The 17,279-nt window shown below is 53.3% G+C and overlaps 1 protein-coding gene across 1 annotated transcript; it reads right to left on the minus strand.

The window, feature by feature from the left end:
- Positions 1-414: 414 nt before the first annotated feature.
- On the minus strand, positions 415-10,202 carry RFLNB (refilin B). Its single transcript, XM_029082493.2, has 4 exons — positions 9,962-10,202; positions 9,872-9,928; positions 7,149-7,258; positions 415-3,762 (listed from the first exon to the last, which is right to left on the minus strand). The coding sequence occupies exons 1-4, from the start codon at positions 10,073-10,075 to the stop codon at positions 3,432-3,434; spliced, it is 612 nt and encodes a 203-aa protein (XP_028938326.1). The 5' UTR covers positions 10,076-10,202; the 3' UTR covers positions 415-3,431.
- Positions 10,203-17,279: the final 7,077 nt, after the last annotated feature.

The following is a 17,279-nucleotide window of genomic DNA, read 5'->3' on the forward strand; positions in this document are numbered from 1 at the left end:
GGGGCTCCCAGTCTATGGGGGAGGAGAACAGGTATTCTTTCCCCATTTTACAGATGAGGAGCCTGAGGCCCAGAGAAGTGAAGTGACTTGTCCAAGGTCCTATAGCAGACAAATGGCAGAGCCGGATTTAGAACCCAGGTTCCCCTGACTCCCAGGCCTGTGCTTCTTTCCCCTAAGCCATGCTTTGCAGAAGAGGCGAGAACCCCACTCACAACCCCATGTTGCTTTCCAAAGGAGCAATTCACAGTGCGCCCTCAGTGGGAGCTCGCCCTGGAGGGAGGAAACTGTCAGGAACCAGAACCACTGGTCCAGAATTTGGTTCTGGATTTTTCCCGAAGGAAGAACCACCACCAATGATTTCTCTTAGCTCTCATAACCAAAGAAGGATGTATTTTAAAACCAAGAGCCCTATGGTTATATTTTCAGATAATTTATTGTGAAATGAAAAATTAATAAAGCAAATTAGGAAAAAAAAATGTGCCAAAGATAGACCAGAGTTTATGCAAAATGCTATTCTGGTTTTCTAAACTTGACAAGACCAAGCATTAAAATGAAGCATCACAACGATTTCTTGAGGTATGCCACTTAAAAAGGAAACACCTACCTTTAAATATGTCTCCCCAGTTGGACCTTTCACACACTTTTAGCAACTTAACTGGAACTATTCAAAGGTCACGGTTTGGAATTTTTTTCCTTCCAACTCATTTTTAATGGACACAACTAACATATGTTTCCGGGTGACATTTACGAACGACTAGGCCGGTGTGAGTTTGAGTTGTGTTCCTGGAAAAGCTCTAATATGGTTTTATTATTGGTCTTTGCAGTTCAATCCACCTTTTGCCAAAACTGAGAATTCTCTAACAACCCTCTGTCACTAAACCGCCTCTTCCTTTTCCATACTTACTTGCCACTGTCTTTAACCAGCCAGGTAATGAAGACGGAAGAATGACAGCTAATTCCTAAAAGAAAAACTCTGGAAAACAACTGTCACTTTTCCATAACCCTTTCCTATGCACTTCCTCATTCTCACTCTCTTTACATTTCAGATTCTCTTTACACTTACTTTACAGGAAACTTGCCTGAATTTACTGCAACCTGTTAACTCTCCAGCCTAAGGAATATTCACAAGTGAATATCTAAGCTTAGAAACCACAACGATTGCTGCTTCAAAAGGGACTCTATTCTCCTCATGACTCCCTTCCCCCACTTTCCCTGCAATGACAAAATAATGTAGCAAATTAACTAAGTTCCCACCTTTGCAATATGGCCAAAGTGCTGGCTGCAGGACTGAAAAATACTCAAGCTGTAGAGATGGACTCCATTTGTCACTGAAATAAAATTTGAAAGCTCTAAGGTGATTTCCATCTTGTCATTCCCGATAACCGGCCGATTAGGCTGTCGGGTGAAATTTGGGATGAAAACCCCCTCCGGTTGGACCTGTCCCTGTTGTTCACGTGAGATCGACGGGGACCGTCACTTCTACAGTGTAGCTCCCAGATCCGGTAGGTTTACAAACCAGAGGGTCCGAAAAAGAAGACAGGTCAAACAACTCTACACCCCTTGGCTGCCCCAGTGCGAATCAGATGCTCCAGAGCAGTAACGAGCAATAAGAATATTTTTAAAAAGGAAAATGTAAAGGCTCTGCCACGCTGAGTATTTTACCAATCCGCTTGGGGGCAATGTCGCCACAAGAACGGCTTTCATTACGACTTGCACATTATTTGCAGAAGCAGGAAAAACAGTTTCCATTCTTCTCAGGGTTGAAAAGCGTGAGCCATTTCGCCATTCAAAAGATTTCATCAGGGATGTGTTCCCGAAGAGTCTCTGAAATGACAGTTTTTTCTTTTGTCTCCAACATCAATAGAGAATTAAGGACTTTTGACTAATGGACTGGGAGCAGGCCAGAAAGCTTAAGTCCCCGAGAACAGGGGGGCCATCACAATGGGGCAAGCGAGGGGCCTGAACCTGTTCTGAGTCCGATCGGTCTAAGAAGGGCATCGGTCTAAGAAGGGCCATCGTTAAATCGAGGGCGGGGATGTCAATTTTCAAAAGCCGCTTCCTCAACTCACCTCCGACTCTTTCAGAGCAGGTATGGCTACAAGTGGAAAGGGGGTTCTAGAGGGGGTAGGGGGGTGAGATCCCAGGGAAGCAAGACAGCGAAGACCCGCAACTCCGCTCCTGCACCCCGGCATTGCAGAGGTGACCCGAGAGGGGGAGGTGAGGAGGAGGAGAAGAAGGAGAAGGAGACTCACTGCCTGGCAGCATTTTGCTCTAGACGTTTGAGTGCTTTCCTCAGATGTGAACTCCGGAGCAGAGGTTTCTTTCAGTCAGAGGATATTAAAGCCTTAGTTTTCCGGGGCTCTGGTTGGGATCGTGTGCTGAGGAAGGAGGTCTACGGGGATCTGCAAGGTTGGGTTTTTTTTTGCTTCTCAGGAAAGGTCTCATGGATTATAAAGTGCCAAAACCCACCGTGTGAAAGGTGTGGGGTAAGAGCAGAGTCTACGAACTCTACTTCTCTGATAAAATTAAGGGCTCACTCACGCTGGTCATTTCCTACGCCTTTGTGCCGTCTGAAAGAATTCTCCCAGAAAAGCCTTTCAAGTACCGGTTTCGGTCCCGTTCTACCCGCCTCCTCACATAGGCAGTTGCCCCATTTCGGGGGGTGTTCTCTGATTTTCAGGGGAGCCTGGACTTTGGACAGGGTCTGTGGCTGAGTAAGCCGGGGAGACCTTCATCAGCGCTTTTACTCAGCACCCCAGCTTCCCCGGGGAATTTATACTGAGGAGGCGGATGAGGCATCTCACGTCACGGTTCCACCTTTTTCCAATCCATGTCTCTACCATTTTGGGGTCCCTGCAGCATCTGAATCCTTGCTGAGAGGGAAATAAGTGACAGACCTAGATTTACACATCCAGCGAGGGGCATCTTGCTGCATCACCAACCACCGGCTCTTATAGCCGCCAAGATGGTCACCGCTGAGGCCTCTTCAAACTCGATTCTCCTATCCAAGGGACCCTCTTCCCATACATTTCACAGATGGAGGACAATCTTTATCTATGGATAAAGGGAGCTTTTTCTATTTGAAATTGCTGGGTCACTTTCCATTTAGTTTTCCTGTCCACTTGAGACCCCATGGAAAACCTGCAGCTGGCAACCTGAATACACAAAGCTTTCGTTTTTTTTTTTTAAAAAAAAATCAGATTCCCACAATCGCTAAGTGCCACCGATGTTCTTCTCCCCCCACGCTCCCCGGAAGCTGCCGGGTGCCTGAACGGGCTAACGGAAGGGGGAGACCCCTCAGGGGTTTCGGTGGCTTGGTCACGCGGAACAGGCAGGACGGCCCAGGCCGGACGGACCGGGCCGGCTAAGGAAGCTTCAGGACGCTCCCCGCGGCGGGCCCGCTTTGAATCCCGTCGGCCCGGACGTGGCGGTCAGCACTCATCCGAGAGGCAATCTCTTCCAAGATACTCGGAGGCCTCCAGCTCTACGCTGGACAGAAAGCGTCTCACGGCCTTCCTGCAGTTGTAATCCAGCGTGGTGGTGCACACAGTCTTGGCGAACTTGGGGTAGATGATGGTGGTGCTCAGGAACCGGAGGGGCTTGTTCCGGGGCTCGAAGTGGATTTCGGCTTTGTAGCTGCGCCACGTGCGGTTGGGGAGGCAGATGATCGTCTGGCTGCAAGACGAGACCCCCAGGCCCACCGGCAGGTAAATGTTGTCGACAAAGTGCTTCTCGGAGTCATACTTGACGGAGGAGGTGTATCTGAAAACCAAAGCATAGGTGAGAACGTGGGGTGAACCAGCCTCCCAGAGCTCCGGAAGCCGTCCGGAAAGAAAAGCTACTCTGACCCCACCAACACGGCCCAGCTGAGTTCCTGGCCGGAGGGAATCGGGCCCGTTCCCACCCAGTGACACCGGGGCCACCGGTCGGCTTTGCCCGGCCGCTTGGGTCGGTCTTCTACAGAAAACTCAAGTTTCTGGATCCCGACAGATTCAGTAACTTAGACTTTTCTGAGAAGCTCACGCCTGTCCGGAAGGTCAGGACTTCTGTAAACCGGAGTTCCGGACAAAAGCCCGGAATCCCTGGGTGCCACCACAGATAAGCGACACTGCCGGGTACGGGGAAACGGGCCAGACCGGGGGTTGAATTCTGCTGCAGATCGCAGAGACTCACAAAATGGACTTGCTGGGACAGAGAAACTCTTCGGCTTCGCTAAATGGGGGGGCCTGTGACCCTGGGCATTCCTTTCCTTGTGCTGGCTGCCTTCTTATTTACAGGTGAACCGATGGCAATCGTCTCTTTTTCCTTCTCCACCGGGCCCTGGGGCCAAGAGGAGTCCTCGGTCCTTCGCCTCCAGACCCCCTCCTCCCCAGCATCCTTCCTGCTGAGGCCTCTGTCCCAAGGGAGCTCCTGTTCGGCACCTTGGCCAGATTTCCGCACATCCCCGTGTGCAGAATAATTTGGGCCCGGGCACCCTGAGTAATCAAACTCCCGAGACCCTCACGATACCGAGTCCTTCGATCTCTTTTACTGATGCAACCAGCCAAGCCTTGGCAGCAGCAATACGGGTCCATACGCGGGGCGTCTCTCACACTCACCCCGACCCACATTTCTCACTGGTCAAATGCCTTTGTCTTGAATGCGAATCACACCAAGTTTCCACCACTAGAGATCTATTAATATTAACAACACAATAATACCACTGATCTAGAAGCGCTCATCTATAAACTGAATGCAACAAGGCAAGTAAGTACAAACATACGTGCCAGGGTGCACAAGTACGGTCCTCAATCCCCTCCCTAGAGGACAGGATGATCTATCGTTCTTTCCTACTCTCCCAGAAAGGGATGGACGAGGGGCGGGGGGCTGCCCAAGGCTCCGTGAGAAATGGGGGTGCAGAAAAGGCCCTGCAGGCAGAAGCGACTGTCCCCTGCCTCCAGCTCCAGGGACGGTGCAGGGGCGCTGCAGCCAGAGCGCTCCCACCCCCCACTCCCACCCCCCGACCACTGGCACTGTGAGATGTGAGAGCTGCCGAGGCTGGCAGCAGTATTGGCAGAGAATGGGGTCAAGAAGGAGGAGGGGCCGCGGGCACTGGAGGAGGGAGGATAGGGAAGGATGGAGAAACGAGAGATCCTCATCTTCCCACCCAAATACTGTCATCCCCAACTTTCCCATCACAGTAGACATCACCACCATCCTCCTTGTCTCACGAGCCTGGAACTTTGAGAATCAGCATGGCCGGGCGGATAGAGCACGGTCCCGGGAGTTAGAGGACCTGGGTTCTAGTCCCGGCTCCACCACTGGTCTGCTGGGCGACCTTGGGCAAGTCACTTCATTTCTCTGGGCCTGTTACTTCATCTGTAAAATGGGGATTAAGACTGTGCGCTCCATCCACGTGGGACATGGACTGTGTCCAACCTGATTAGCTTGTACCTACCCCAGCGCTTAGTGGAGCGCCTGGCTCATAGTAAGCTCTTAAATACCATAAAAAACAAATTATTTTCTCTGCCTCATTTCTCTCATCCCACCTTCATATTCAGTCTGTCGCCAACTTCCATCGGTTCTACCTTCACGAAAATCTGCCCTTTCCTCTCCCCCCAAACTTCTACGATGGGGACCCGAGCACTTACCCTATCCCATCTCGACTACTGCATCGGTGTCTTTACAGACCTCCTCCTCTCCTGTCTCTACCCACCTCAGTCCAAACTTCACTCTGCTGCCCAGATCTTTTACTCAAAAACTTTTCAGTCCACATCTTCCCAGTCCTCAAGAACCTCCAAAGGTTGTTCATCCACTTCCACACCAAGCAGAAACTCCTTACCGTCGGCTTTAAGGCGTTCACTGAATCACCTCTCCTCCTCCTACAACCCAGCCCATACACTTTGCTCCTCTGACAGCAGCCTACTCACTGTACCTCAATCTTGTCGCCGAGTCCTCGCCCACATCCGCTCTCTGGCCCGGAACTCTCTCTCCTTTCATCTATGACAGACCATCACTCTCTCCACTTTCAAAGCCTTCTTAAAAATCACATCTCCTCCAAGGGGTCTTTCCTGATTAAGCTCTCATTTCTCCTCCTCCCTTCTATGCCCTACACACTTGGCTCTGTTCCCCTAAGCACTTACTATTCACGCCACGGCATTTACGTACGTATTCTTACACTCCACCACTTCCTCTATCTGTAACGTAGCATCTGTTTCCTGCCCAGTCTGTAAGCAGGGTTCACACCTACCAACTCTGTGGTACTGTGCTCTCCTAAGCGCTGAGAACAATGCTGTGAACACAGTAAGCGCTCAATAAATGGCACTGATTGCTCGAGAGGTCGGTGCAGTGCAAAACCGTCAACCCCGCTCGGGACCCACAGTTATTTCGTTATTTTTAGAACGCGTGGTTTTAGTCAAGGTTTTAGAGAGTGTGCCGTTGTGGCGGGATTAGGGGAGTTCTATCCGGATACACGCATCTCCCTGGATAAAGCGCCATGAGATGCCGGAAGAAACTTTTGCATAGCCACGCGGAGACGGGGGTGTCGTAGCACGGGTTCCCACGACTGCGAGGTCCTTCGGGATCATGACGCCCGCCCCGCAGGTGCCCGCCACCTGCCTCTCCCCCAAAAGTTTGTAGAAGGAGGGGAGGAGCCCTATGTTGTGGGACACTGCCTATTTTGTTCCATACTGAGTAACCGGAGTTGAGTTTAGGCTCATATTCCGGAGTGTGAGCCCAAACACGGGAAAACCTTCACCTCTGAACGAACAACCTTTTCCCCAAGGTGTCCTCGGAATGGATATAACAAACCTTCGCTGGGTTCCCGGAGCGACAGTCCTTTCATCTGGGCTAAGACAGCTCCTAGGTGGCCCCCTCCCCAGTGAAAACCCTTCCCCAGGTTCCCGTTGAGAGATTCATCACAAAAGAAAATTTGACCACCTGCTCCCCACAACAGTCAAGAGGGAGATGAAGCCCTCCTGGAAAAATCCTTTCTACCCAACAGCAAAGAGAACAGGGCAATATCTACCAGGGGAGAGGGTTGGGCCATTAGATGTCCGTTCCTGTTCCTTCCAGCGGAGTTGTGGATATTTAGAACTTGCAGAATCTTAGAGGGGATTGTTCAATAAGACCGAAAAAGAAGACACAAACAGAATATTCATGGTATTTACCTGACTTCCTTCGGTGGCAAAGGGTCGAACTCAACTCCCTCGCCAAAAGACAGAGGGCACAACCTCGAAGGACCGCTGGGGGCCACAGGATTGGGTAAAAAGACACAATTCTGCAAAAACGGGAAAATACGGTTATGACCATGGTGAAATGAAGAGGAATGGTCAACGGCGGCCAGAAAAATGGACAGACGACGGTTTCGCTTCCCCGGTGTGGCGGGCTGGCAGGTTCCCTCCCTCCCTGGGGGTCAGCCCGGGGCCGGACCCTGCAGTCACCGGAGCCTCCATTTTTCAACCACGACACGGGGCGGATGACATTTAATTTCTCCTGCGGTCCCCATTCGGATGAGTTATTCCCAGTTAATACTGGTAACTTGTGCTCAGGGTCATAATGACGCTCTTACGCTCCGATTATCTCCCTGCGGCACAGGACGAAAAGAGGAACGGAAACGCTAATGGGTTTTTAAGAGCGATGAACTCCCCAGGGAAAAAAAAGCCTTTAACTTCTAATTTCCACCCCCGTGGGAAATAAAAGTGCACCTGGGGATGTGTTCAGCCTAGAAACACGATGCCTCTGGACAGCCCGGGCCCTGGCCTCTCTCACCACCCAGCCAGGCTCCTGGTGACGAGAGCCACATCTATCTGGGGGGAGGGAGTTGGACTATTAGCTGTTCCCGTTCCCTCCAGCTGTGTAGAAATTGACAACTTGCAGAATCTTAGAGATGTTTAATAAGACCAAAATCCTACTTTCTCAGTAACAATCTCCTGTCTTCACAACTTTCCCGAGGGGAGTGTGTGTGTATATGTATGGGGGGGGGGGGGGGGCGAAATCATCCAGGAATTAGTCTCCCCAGTTTGGGGATGGGTAAACTGAGGCATGGGGCGGTGAAGCGATTTGCCTTAGGTCACCTAGACCCCGGCTTGGAATCCAAGTGTCCCACCCCCTCTGGCCAATGCTCTTTCTCCCGGGAGGGGCCTTGCCACGCATCCACAGATGTGCAGGAATGGTGGGGGGGGGGGGGTCGACCTGGCTTCCCCGGGTGGATGTGTCTAAGGCCAAAGACTCACCTGATCCGAGGTAGGGGAGAAATTAGGGTTTTTTCCCCCCGTAAAATAAAAAAGAAGAAAGGCTCAGCCCCTTAAAGGGGGCACGCGGAGAGTGCTCCCCTAGAAGCAGCATGGCCTAGTGGACAGAGCGCAGACTGGAGAGTCAGAAGGTCACGGGTTCTAATCCCGGCTCTACCTCTTTCTGCCGCGTGACCTTGGGTAAGGCACTTCACTTTGGGCCTCAGTTCCCTCAACTGGAAAATGGGGATTAAGACCGCGGCCCCAACGTGGGACGGGGGCTGTGTCCAACCGGATTATGGAGAAGCAGCGTGGCTCAGTGGAAAAAGCCCGGGCTTGGGAGTCAGAGGTCGCAGGTTCTAATCCCTACTCCGCCACTTATCAGCTGCGTGACTTTGGGCAAGCCACTTAACTTCTCCGTGCCTCAGTTCCCTCCTCTGCAAAATGGGGATGAAGACCGTGACCCCCGCGTGGGGCAACCCGATGACCTTGTATCTATCTCAGCGCTTAGTACGGTGCTTGGCACACAGTCGGCGCTTAACAGATGCCGTCGTTATTATTATCTCGTCTCTATCCCAGCGTTTAGTACGGTGCCCGGCACATAGTAAGCCCTTAACGGATACCATCATCGTTACCTTGTCTCTAGCCCAGCGTTTAGCACGGTGCCCGACACACAGTAAGCGCTTAACGGATACCATCATCATCGTCACCTTGTCTCTAGCCCAGCGTTTAGTACGGTGCCCGGCACATCACAAGTGCTTAACGGATACCGTCATTATCATCATCTTGTCTCTATCCCATTGTTTAGTACGGTGCCCGGCACATAGTAAGCGCTTAACGGATACCATCGTTACCGTTATCTTGCCTCTACCCCAGCGTTTAGTACGGAGCCAGGCACCTAGTAAGCGCTTAACAGATACCATCATTATCATCGCCTCGTCTCTAGCTCAGCGTTTAGTACGGTGCCCGGCACCTAGTAAGCGCTTAACGGATACCATCATTATCATCGCCTCGTCTCTAGCTCAGCGTTTAGTACGGTGCCCGGCACATAGTAAGCCCTTAACGGATACCATCATTATCATCATCTTGTCTCTATCCCAGCGTTTAGCACGGTGCCCGGCACCTAGTAAGCGCTTAACAGATACCATCATTATCATCGCCTCGTCTCTAGCTCAGCGTTTAGTACGGTGCCCGGCACCTAGTAAGCGCTTAACGGATACCATCAATCATCATCATCATCATCTCGTCTCTAGCCCAGCGTTTAGTACGGTGCCCGGCACATCGTCAGCGCTTAACGGATACCCTCACGATCATCTCGTCTCTAGCCCAGCGTTTAGCACGGTGCCCGGGACATATCGTCGGCGCTTAACGGTCACCATCATCATTCTCATCTTGTCTCCGGCCCAGCGTTTAGTAGGGTGCCCGGCACATAGTAAGCGCTCGACCGCCACCATCGGTATCCGGGGTGGTTCGGAAGGGCCGCCCCCCCCCCCCCCTCCCCAACCCCGGTCCTCTGGGCTCCGGCTGGGGGCGGAGCTGTCTACCAAACCCTTAGCTCCCCGCCCTCCGGGGAGCGTCCCCCGAGGGGCGGGAGGGTCCTGGGTGCGAATGCGGCGGGGGCCGAGCCGCCCCGCCGGACGCCCCCCTTCTCCCCCGCTCACCCGGTCCGTCCGTCCGGGCTTGGCGGGGGCCTCTGGCGGCCCGTGGTGCGGCCCGGGGGCCGGGCCCCGTGCGGCGGGCGGGGGTCCGGGCGGGGGTCCGGGGCTGGGGGGCAGGCCGGAGTCGGGGCTGTCCAGGACGCGCTCCCCTCGCTTCTTCATGTCCAGGGGCTCGGGGACATCCTGCAGGCTCAGGCGGCCCACCATGGCCGCTCCGCTCCGCTCCGCTCCGCTCCGCTGGAAAACCCCCACCAGGCTCCAGCCGCCGCCGCCGCCGCCGCCGCTCGGAACCTTCTGCAACTGGGCCGACACCTGCAGCCGGCGCCGGCTGCTCCCCCGGCGGCGGCTGCTCCCCCGGCCCCGGCCGCTCCCCCGGCGGCGGCTGCTCCCGGGCTGCGCCGCCGGCCCCGCCCCCTCCCCGCCTCCCGCCCGCTCATTGGCTGCGGCGGGGGGCGGGGCCGGGCCCGAGGGGCGGGGCCTCGGGCCTCCGCGCCTTTCCCCCTCCGCCCTGCAGGGGGCGCCGCTCCCCCCCTCCCCCCCGCCCCGAAGGGCCGCCCCCTGTCGGCGGTGGTGGGGCGCGGCGGAGAGGAGCGGCTTCGTTCGTTCGTTCCTCCGTCCGTCCGTCCGTCCAACCGCCCATCCAGCCAGCCATTCATTCACTCATCCATCCATCCATCCATCCATCCATCCATCCATCCATCCATCCATCCATCCATCCATCCATCCATCCATCCATCCATTAATCAATTCATCCACCCATCCATCCATCCATTCATTCATTCACTCACCCATCCATCCATTCATCCATCCATCCATCCATCCATCCATTCATCCATTCATCCAGCCAGCCAGCCATCCAGCCAGCCATCCATCCAGCCATCCATCCATCCATTCACTCATTCATCCAACCATCCACTCATTCAGAGTCAGAGGTCATTGATTTGAATCCTGACTCTGCCACTTGTCAGCTGTGTGACTGTGGGCCGGTCACTTCACTTCTCTGGGCCTCAGTTACCTCATGTGTAAAATGGGGATTAACTGGGAGCCTCACATGGGACAACCTGATTACTCTGTATCTCCCCCAACGCTTAGAACAGTGCTCTGCACATAGTAAGCATTTAACAAATACCAACATTACTATTATTATTATCTATCCATTCATTGACCCATTCAACCACTCATTCATTCATCCATCCATCCATCCATCCATCCATCCATCCATCCATCCACAATAATAATAATACTAATGTCGGTATTTGTTAAGCACTAACTATGTGCCAAGCACCATTCTCAGTGCTGGGGTAGATACAGGGTAAGCAGATGGTCCCACGTGAGGCTCACAGTCTTCATCCCCATTTTACAGATAAGGTAACTGAGGCCCAGAGAAGTGAAGTGACTTGCCCAAAGTCACCCAGCTGAAAGATGATGGAGCCAGGATTAGAACCCATGACCTCTGACTCCTAAGTCCGTACTCTTTCCACTGAGCGACACTGCTTCTCTTCTTCATTCATTCACTGACTCATTCATTCAATCGTATGTATTGAGCACTTACCATGTGCAGAGTACTGTACTAAGTGCTTTGGAATATGCAGTTTGGCAACAGAGAGACACGATCCCTGCCCAACAACGGGCTCGCAGTCTAAAAGCGGTGAAGCAGCATGGCACCACTTCTCAGTGCCTCAGTGACCTCATCTGGAAATGGGGATGAAGACTGTGAGCCTCACGTGGGACAACCTGATGACCCTGGATCTACCCCAGCGCTGAGAAAGGTGCTCGGCACATAGTAAGCGCTTAAAAGATAGCAACATTATCATTATCATTAAAAGGGGGAGGTAGCCGGCAAAACAAGTCGGGCAGGTGGGCGGCAGCGGCAGTCCCGGCCTTATGCTCCACAAACCCGAACTCGCCCCCGCTCCCTACCCGCACTTAGCTCCCCCGGCCCCGCCGCGGCCCGAGCTGCGAAGCGCCGATATCTGCCGCCATATAAGTCTGTCGTGGTGCCGGGCAGGAAGGGGCCATGGGAAAGGCGCTCGGCCGCCATGCGCCGAAGGAGACGGATGATTTAGAAAAGCGAGAGCGAGAAACTGGAAATTATTAATCCGTAATGCATAGCATATGGCCCCAACCTCGTGTGTTTGCTTAGGAACGGCCTTTTGGAAAGGCCAAGTGGTATTTTTGTTCCCGACCCTGGCATCGGGAGGGGAAAACCAGGCGTCGGCTGCCCGCTGGGTCCCCGAGGAGAACAGGCGGAACGGTTCCTCCCGGAGCCCGCGGCCGCCGGGGACAGCTTCTCTGACCCCGGGACCCCCACCCCGGCCCGCAGGCTGCTAGACCAGGTGGCGGACACATGCTAAGCGGGAAGCTCGGGCAGGGCCAGCTTGGCCCCGAGGGAAGGCGAAAGCTTCGCCGCCCCAGTACAGCTTGGCCCAGGCTGCCGGTGGAGAGGTGGCAGGCCGGGGGAGGGCATGGGGCTCTGAAAAGAGGCAAAGGGGATCACTTCCCAGCCCCGCTTTCTCCACCGGGTTCATTCATTCATCCGATCGTATTTACTGAGCGCTTACTGTGTGCGGAGCACTGAACTGAGCGCCTGGGAGAGTACAACACAGAAATAAACAGTGACACCCCCTGCCCACGACGAGCTTAGTCTAGAGGGGGCGGGGGGGAGACAGACCATCGGTACAAATAAATCAAATTACAGATATGTGCATATGTGCTGGGGGGCTGGGGGGTGGAGGGGGGAGAGCAAAGGGAACAAGTCGGGGTGACACAGAAGGCAGTTGGAGCTGAGGAAAAGTGGGGCTTAGTCTGGGAAGGCCTCTTGCAGATGTGCCTTCAGTAAGACTTTGAAAAGGGGGGAGAGTCATTGTCAGATTAGAGGGAGGGCATTCCAGGTCAGAAGCAGCAAATGGGCTAGTTGTCGGGAGTGAGACAAATATGTGGCACTGGGTTGGATGGGAGCAGTGTGTCCTAATGGAAAGAGAACTAGCCTGGGACTCAGAGGACCTGGGTTCTAGAACAGTGCTCGGCCCATAGTAAATGCTTAACAAGCATCACAATTATTATCATTATTATTATTAATCCCGGCTCCACCAGTCGCCCGCTGTGTGGCCCTGGGCAAGTCACTTCTTTGTGCCCCAGTTTCCACACCTGTCCAATGGGGAGTCAACGCCGGCTCTCCCTCCTACATGGACCGCGATTAATTTATAATCTACCTCTATGCTTGACACATAGTCAGCGCTTAGCAAATACCATAACGATAATAAGACCTAAGAGCCAGTGGCCGCTTTCTCTCTGAACACCAAGCTAGGTGGACCTGGCTTGAACATTTCCGTTGTCAGAGAAAATATCATCTGAGAGGGCTCTTTTGTGGAGTGGCCCCCGTCTGGCCTGAGTTTAGGTCTTTAACTAGAGGCCCTTCCAGTTCCGCCTGTCAACATCCCTACCCACGCAGATTATTTAACGACAACTTTCAAAGAGAAGGAAATGAACTAGACTTTGCTTACTCCCGGCTAAACCACCGCTTTAAACACTGGTTGTTGCCCACAGACAGCTCACCTTTCTCACTTTTAAGAGAGAGGCAGTGATGGCAGTGGGGAACAGGTGCTGAATGTCTCTGCCGTTGTAGGCAGCAGTCCCTCCCCCTCCTCCGATCTCGCCCCCCTCCCCTCCTCTCCGGACCTCTGTTATGAGGAGCTCGAGATGAGGTCTGCATGGGGACAGTCCCAGGTAGCAGGGCCCAGTCTAACCTGGCCCTGGAAGTGGGCTCAGGTCTGGTGGAGGTGACTTTTGTCATTCTTTAGGACACTGGGTGGAGGAGGTCAAGGTGCATGGACTCGGCCCCCAGGATGACAAAAATGGCAGGGTGGGAGAGGCCCGGAGTAGGTGGGGTATGGGTGGGGGTCGGGAGCATTCTAAGGGCAGCCTGAAAGCAGAGAGTGGCAATAACGAAGGCAGATGGTCACTAAAATTTGGACGAAGGATCGTGGGAAGAACCAGAGGTTCTGGAAGAAGTGGCAGGACAGGGCAACAGGTTGGACGAAAAGAAAGAGAGACCACCCGGGTGGTTTTTGCTCGAGTCCCCCAGAGGTCGGTGAGTTGGGCAGAAGGTAGACCTCGGGGTTGACCAGATATTTGGGTTGAAAGGCTCCAGAAATGGGGTACTGGGGATAGATCAAACCTGAGCTGCGACAGCAGAGCTCAAACCGACCCGGCTGCGCCACCTGAAGAGAGAACACAATTGGCATGTGAAGGTCGGGCCGGCCACGGCCCTGGCCTTCTCCAAGGATCCAAAAGACTCCTGACCCTCGACTCCACATGCCAGTTATCGAAGATGAAGTCACAAGGCTTTCTGATAGGAATATTACAGGGACCAATGTGCCCGCCAAACACAGTTGAATGACACCTCCCCCTCCGACCCTCCAACTCCCCCCCCCCAACCCCCAACACGCGCACACACACTCTCTCTCTCCTCTCTCAGAAATTCCCACCGGAACATGTCAGGGAGTGGAGGGCCGGTACAATGGAACAGGTGACAAACAAAAAGCAAATTCCTGTTTCATCTCGAAGCCTCGGGGCCCAAGCTAGGCCGGCTCTCACCACCTGCTCCTGCTTAAATATCCCACGGGGGTTTGGGAGTTCAGTGTTTCAGAGGGAAGGGCGGCTTGTTCCTTTACCCACCTACATCACACCCGGGGTCTCCAGACTGAGCGGCCCCTGGGGGCCCCGGCGCATGAGCCCACCCAAAAATATCCCTTTATTTCTTTTGACGAGCAGCAGACTCAGGTAGGAAGAGGCGGTGCCCACATTCCCGAGGTATCCAAAGAACGTGAGGCCCGGCACGTTGGATCAGACAGATATTCTGCCTCCGAAGATGGTCCCAAAGGTGTTTGCCCTGCTTGACTTTCATCCTCATGCTGAAGGAAGTGCCCCAGATCTGCTACCAACCCTCCACAAATAACTAAACCCTCCCTGAACATTTAATGACATCTCTCCTCTTAATTCCAAACTTTTCCAGGTGTTATCTTCCTTGGATTTATGCAATCCTTTCCTGAGCCGAATGCTAGTTTCTGGCTGCACTGTTTTCCACAGTAACACATTCTCTGTTCACCACTTGCTGTGCAAAGATGTGTTTCCCATTACTCGTACTTGCCTTTAGTCTGGTGCCGTGGGATCTGGTCATCTGGTCGACGGTGATCCTGCATCCACCCGGGCACCGCTCCTCTCCACTTATCAACTTCGATCTGGTCCCCTCTCGGCTCTCGTCTTTCGAGATGAAGAGTCCTGACCGTTTCGGCTACCTTCCGCTGTCTGCCCCACACCCACAAGGGTCCCGGACCAAGCAATGGAGGAGCCTGCGCCGGAAGCACCGACTCTTGGACTGCTCAGCTGGCGAGGTGGCATGGCGTACCTGCCAGAGGGTGAGTGCTCCAGGGCTCCCCAGCATGTGGACAATCACAAGTTGAGGACGTGGCAGCCTCAATTTTTCAGCGTTTGGCAAACTCTGACTGAACTGGAGGTCCTTTGTAGCCGGTGCACAGAGGGCACCAGTTGCTCTGGGCCTGGGGCACCTACCCGTTGTGACAGGGAATGCCCTCACCGTGAACGGCCGAGTTAGGATGGGTAAGGCAAGGGGTTATTTATCTGCGGAGCCATATCGAACTACTGTAATTGGCTGGCCCCAAGGGGCATGAAGGAAAAGATAGAGGCGCTTGAGGCTGAATCTGACTAAATGCTAGCTTCAAAGAGCTCAATTGAGGTGCTTTGCTGATCATTATCTACTTAGATTAGTAGTTCTAAGGAGTAAATTTTCTATCCCTTGTACCACCTGGGGTCTTTTGTTTATTCTTGACTGGGAATCCAAAATTAACCTGGTCTGACTCTTCTTCCTCAAGGTCGTTCGGTGACACCTCCTTCAGAAGCTGCTTCACCCCATGACCACTTTAGTGATCCTTAACTGTCTTTTCTAAACCCAATAGGTCCTCCCTAATATTAATAATAACTGGTATTTATTAAGTGCTTATTACCTGCCGAATGCTGGAGTAGATCCAATGCAATCATATCAGACACAGCCTAAAGGTACGTTACCCCCATTTTACAGATGAAGAGACTAAAGCACAGAGAAGTCAAGTGACTCACCCTAGGTCACACAGCAAGCCAGTGGTGGACCTGTGATTAGAACCCAGCTCTCCTGACTCCCGGTCCTATGCTTACACCACTACACTGTGCTGCTTCCTAAGATTGCAGTGACCAGGAGAGTGCACAGAGTTCCAAGTTTAGCTAGAGCTTCTAGAGAGTGGTAAAACCATGGCTGGATTTGTTTCCCGATACCCTCCTGAGATGTTTTAGGAAACACAGTGAAATCACCATGCCTTGTCATGTCATCAAATCCATCAGGGATGCTGAGACTCCCCGAGGTACACACCTGAACACACATGACCCCTTACAAGGTGGGAGGGTGGGCTGGGGGCAACAGGAGAGAGAGAGTCCAGCACCGGCAGCCAAATGAAATGCTTTGCTTTACTCTCACTAAGAGTCTGATGGGTCTGGTGCAAGAGTGCAGGCTCAAGAGGGTGAGATTCCTCTTCACCCCCAAATGAAAAGCAGAGCAGAGTCTTACAGCCCGAGGCGCCTGTGGTTTGTAGTCCCGGACTGCTGAGAGCTCCCGATACTTCCTACAGGAATTTACATTCTTTGGAAGGAGCAGTACCGAGTTTTTGGTCTCCACCGATACACGGCAAGGGGCAGGGAGAAGCTGCAAGGAAAGTCCCGGATTCAGAGCCATAGGACAGGCACAAGAACCTCTAGAGAGTGCATCGTTTCACCTGGGGAAGCCCCGTCCAGCTCCCGCCTCAAACGCGGCCGACTTTTCTTCTTAAACACTTGAAATCAGAAACCTTGAAGCGGGAGCAAACCATCTGCAGAGAAACCCGACGACCTTTTCAGAGGCGTGGCTTACCTCCCTTGGAGAGGAAGACGTTCTGCTGGTAACTTGGTTAGCCAGATTTGCAAGGGAAAGGTCGATTTTACTACCGAGAAATCGCCGTGTGCCGTCGACTGACTAGAGGGAGATGAGTGATGCAGGTGTCGCCGAGTGCCGATCAATTCAGCTTGGTCAGGTCCCAGATAGGACTTCCAAACATAAGGGGTGAGGGGATGAGGTGGGAACATGTTAGATTTCTGTTCTCTGAACTCTCAAGCTGAGGCAGCGACTTTCCATGCTGATAGTGAGCCCACAAGAACCGTGGGGTTCTCGCCCAAACCATGGCATTGCCTGAAAGGTTCCTCTTTACATGCCTATCAACTCTGTTGAACCATACTCTCCCAAGTGCTTAGTTCAGTGCTCTGCACCCACAAAGTGCCCGATAAATTCCATCGATCGAGCGATTTCCTGAAACCGAGCACGTGGGCTGTC

The sequence above is a fragment of the Ornithorhynchus anatinus genome, chromosome 17 (assembly GCF_004115215.2).
Source record: "Ornithorhynchus anatinus isolate Pmale09 chromosome 17, mOrnAna1.pri.v4, whole genome shotgun sequence".
NCBI lineage: Eukaryota > Metazoa > Chordata > Mammalia > Monotremata > Ornithorhynchidae > Ornithorhynchus > Ornithorhynchus anatinus.

What these genes read in the sequence shown, in the direction of transcription:
- RFLNB (XM_029082493.2), bottom strand. Translation starts at nt 10,075, where the DNA reads ATGGTGGGCCGCCTGAGCCTGCAGGATGTCCCCGAGCCCCTGGACATG. An exon ending in CCCCCAGCCCCGGACCCCCG is followed by an intron (nt 9,929 to 9,961) that starts CCCGGACCCCCG and finishes CGGGGCCCGGCC; the next exon opens with CCCGGGCCGCACCACGGGCC. An exon ending in AGCCCGGACGGACGGACCGG is followed by an intron (nt 7,259 to 9,871) that starts GTGAGCGGGGGA and finishes CCGTTTTTGCAG; the next exon opens with AATTGTGTCTTTTTACCCAA.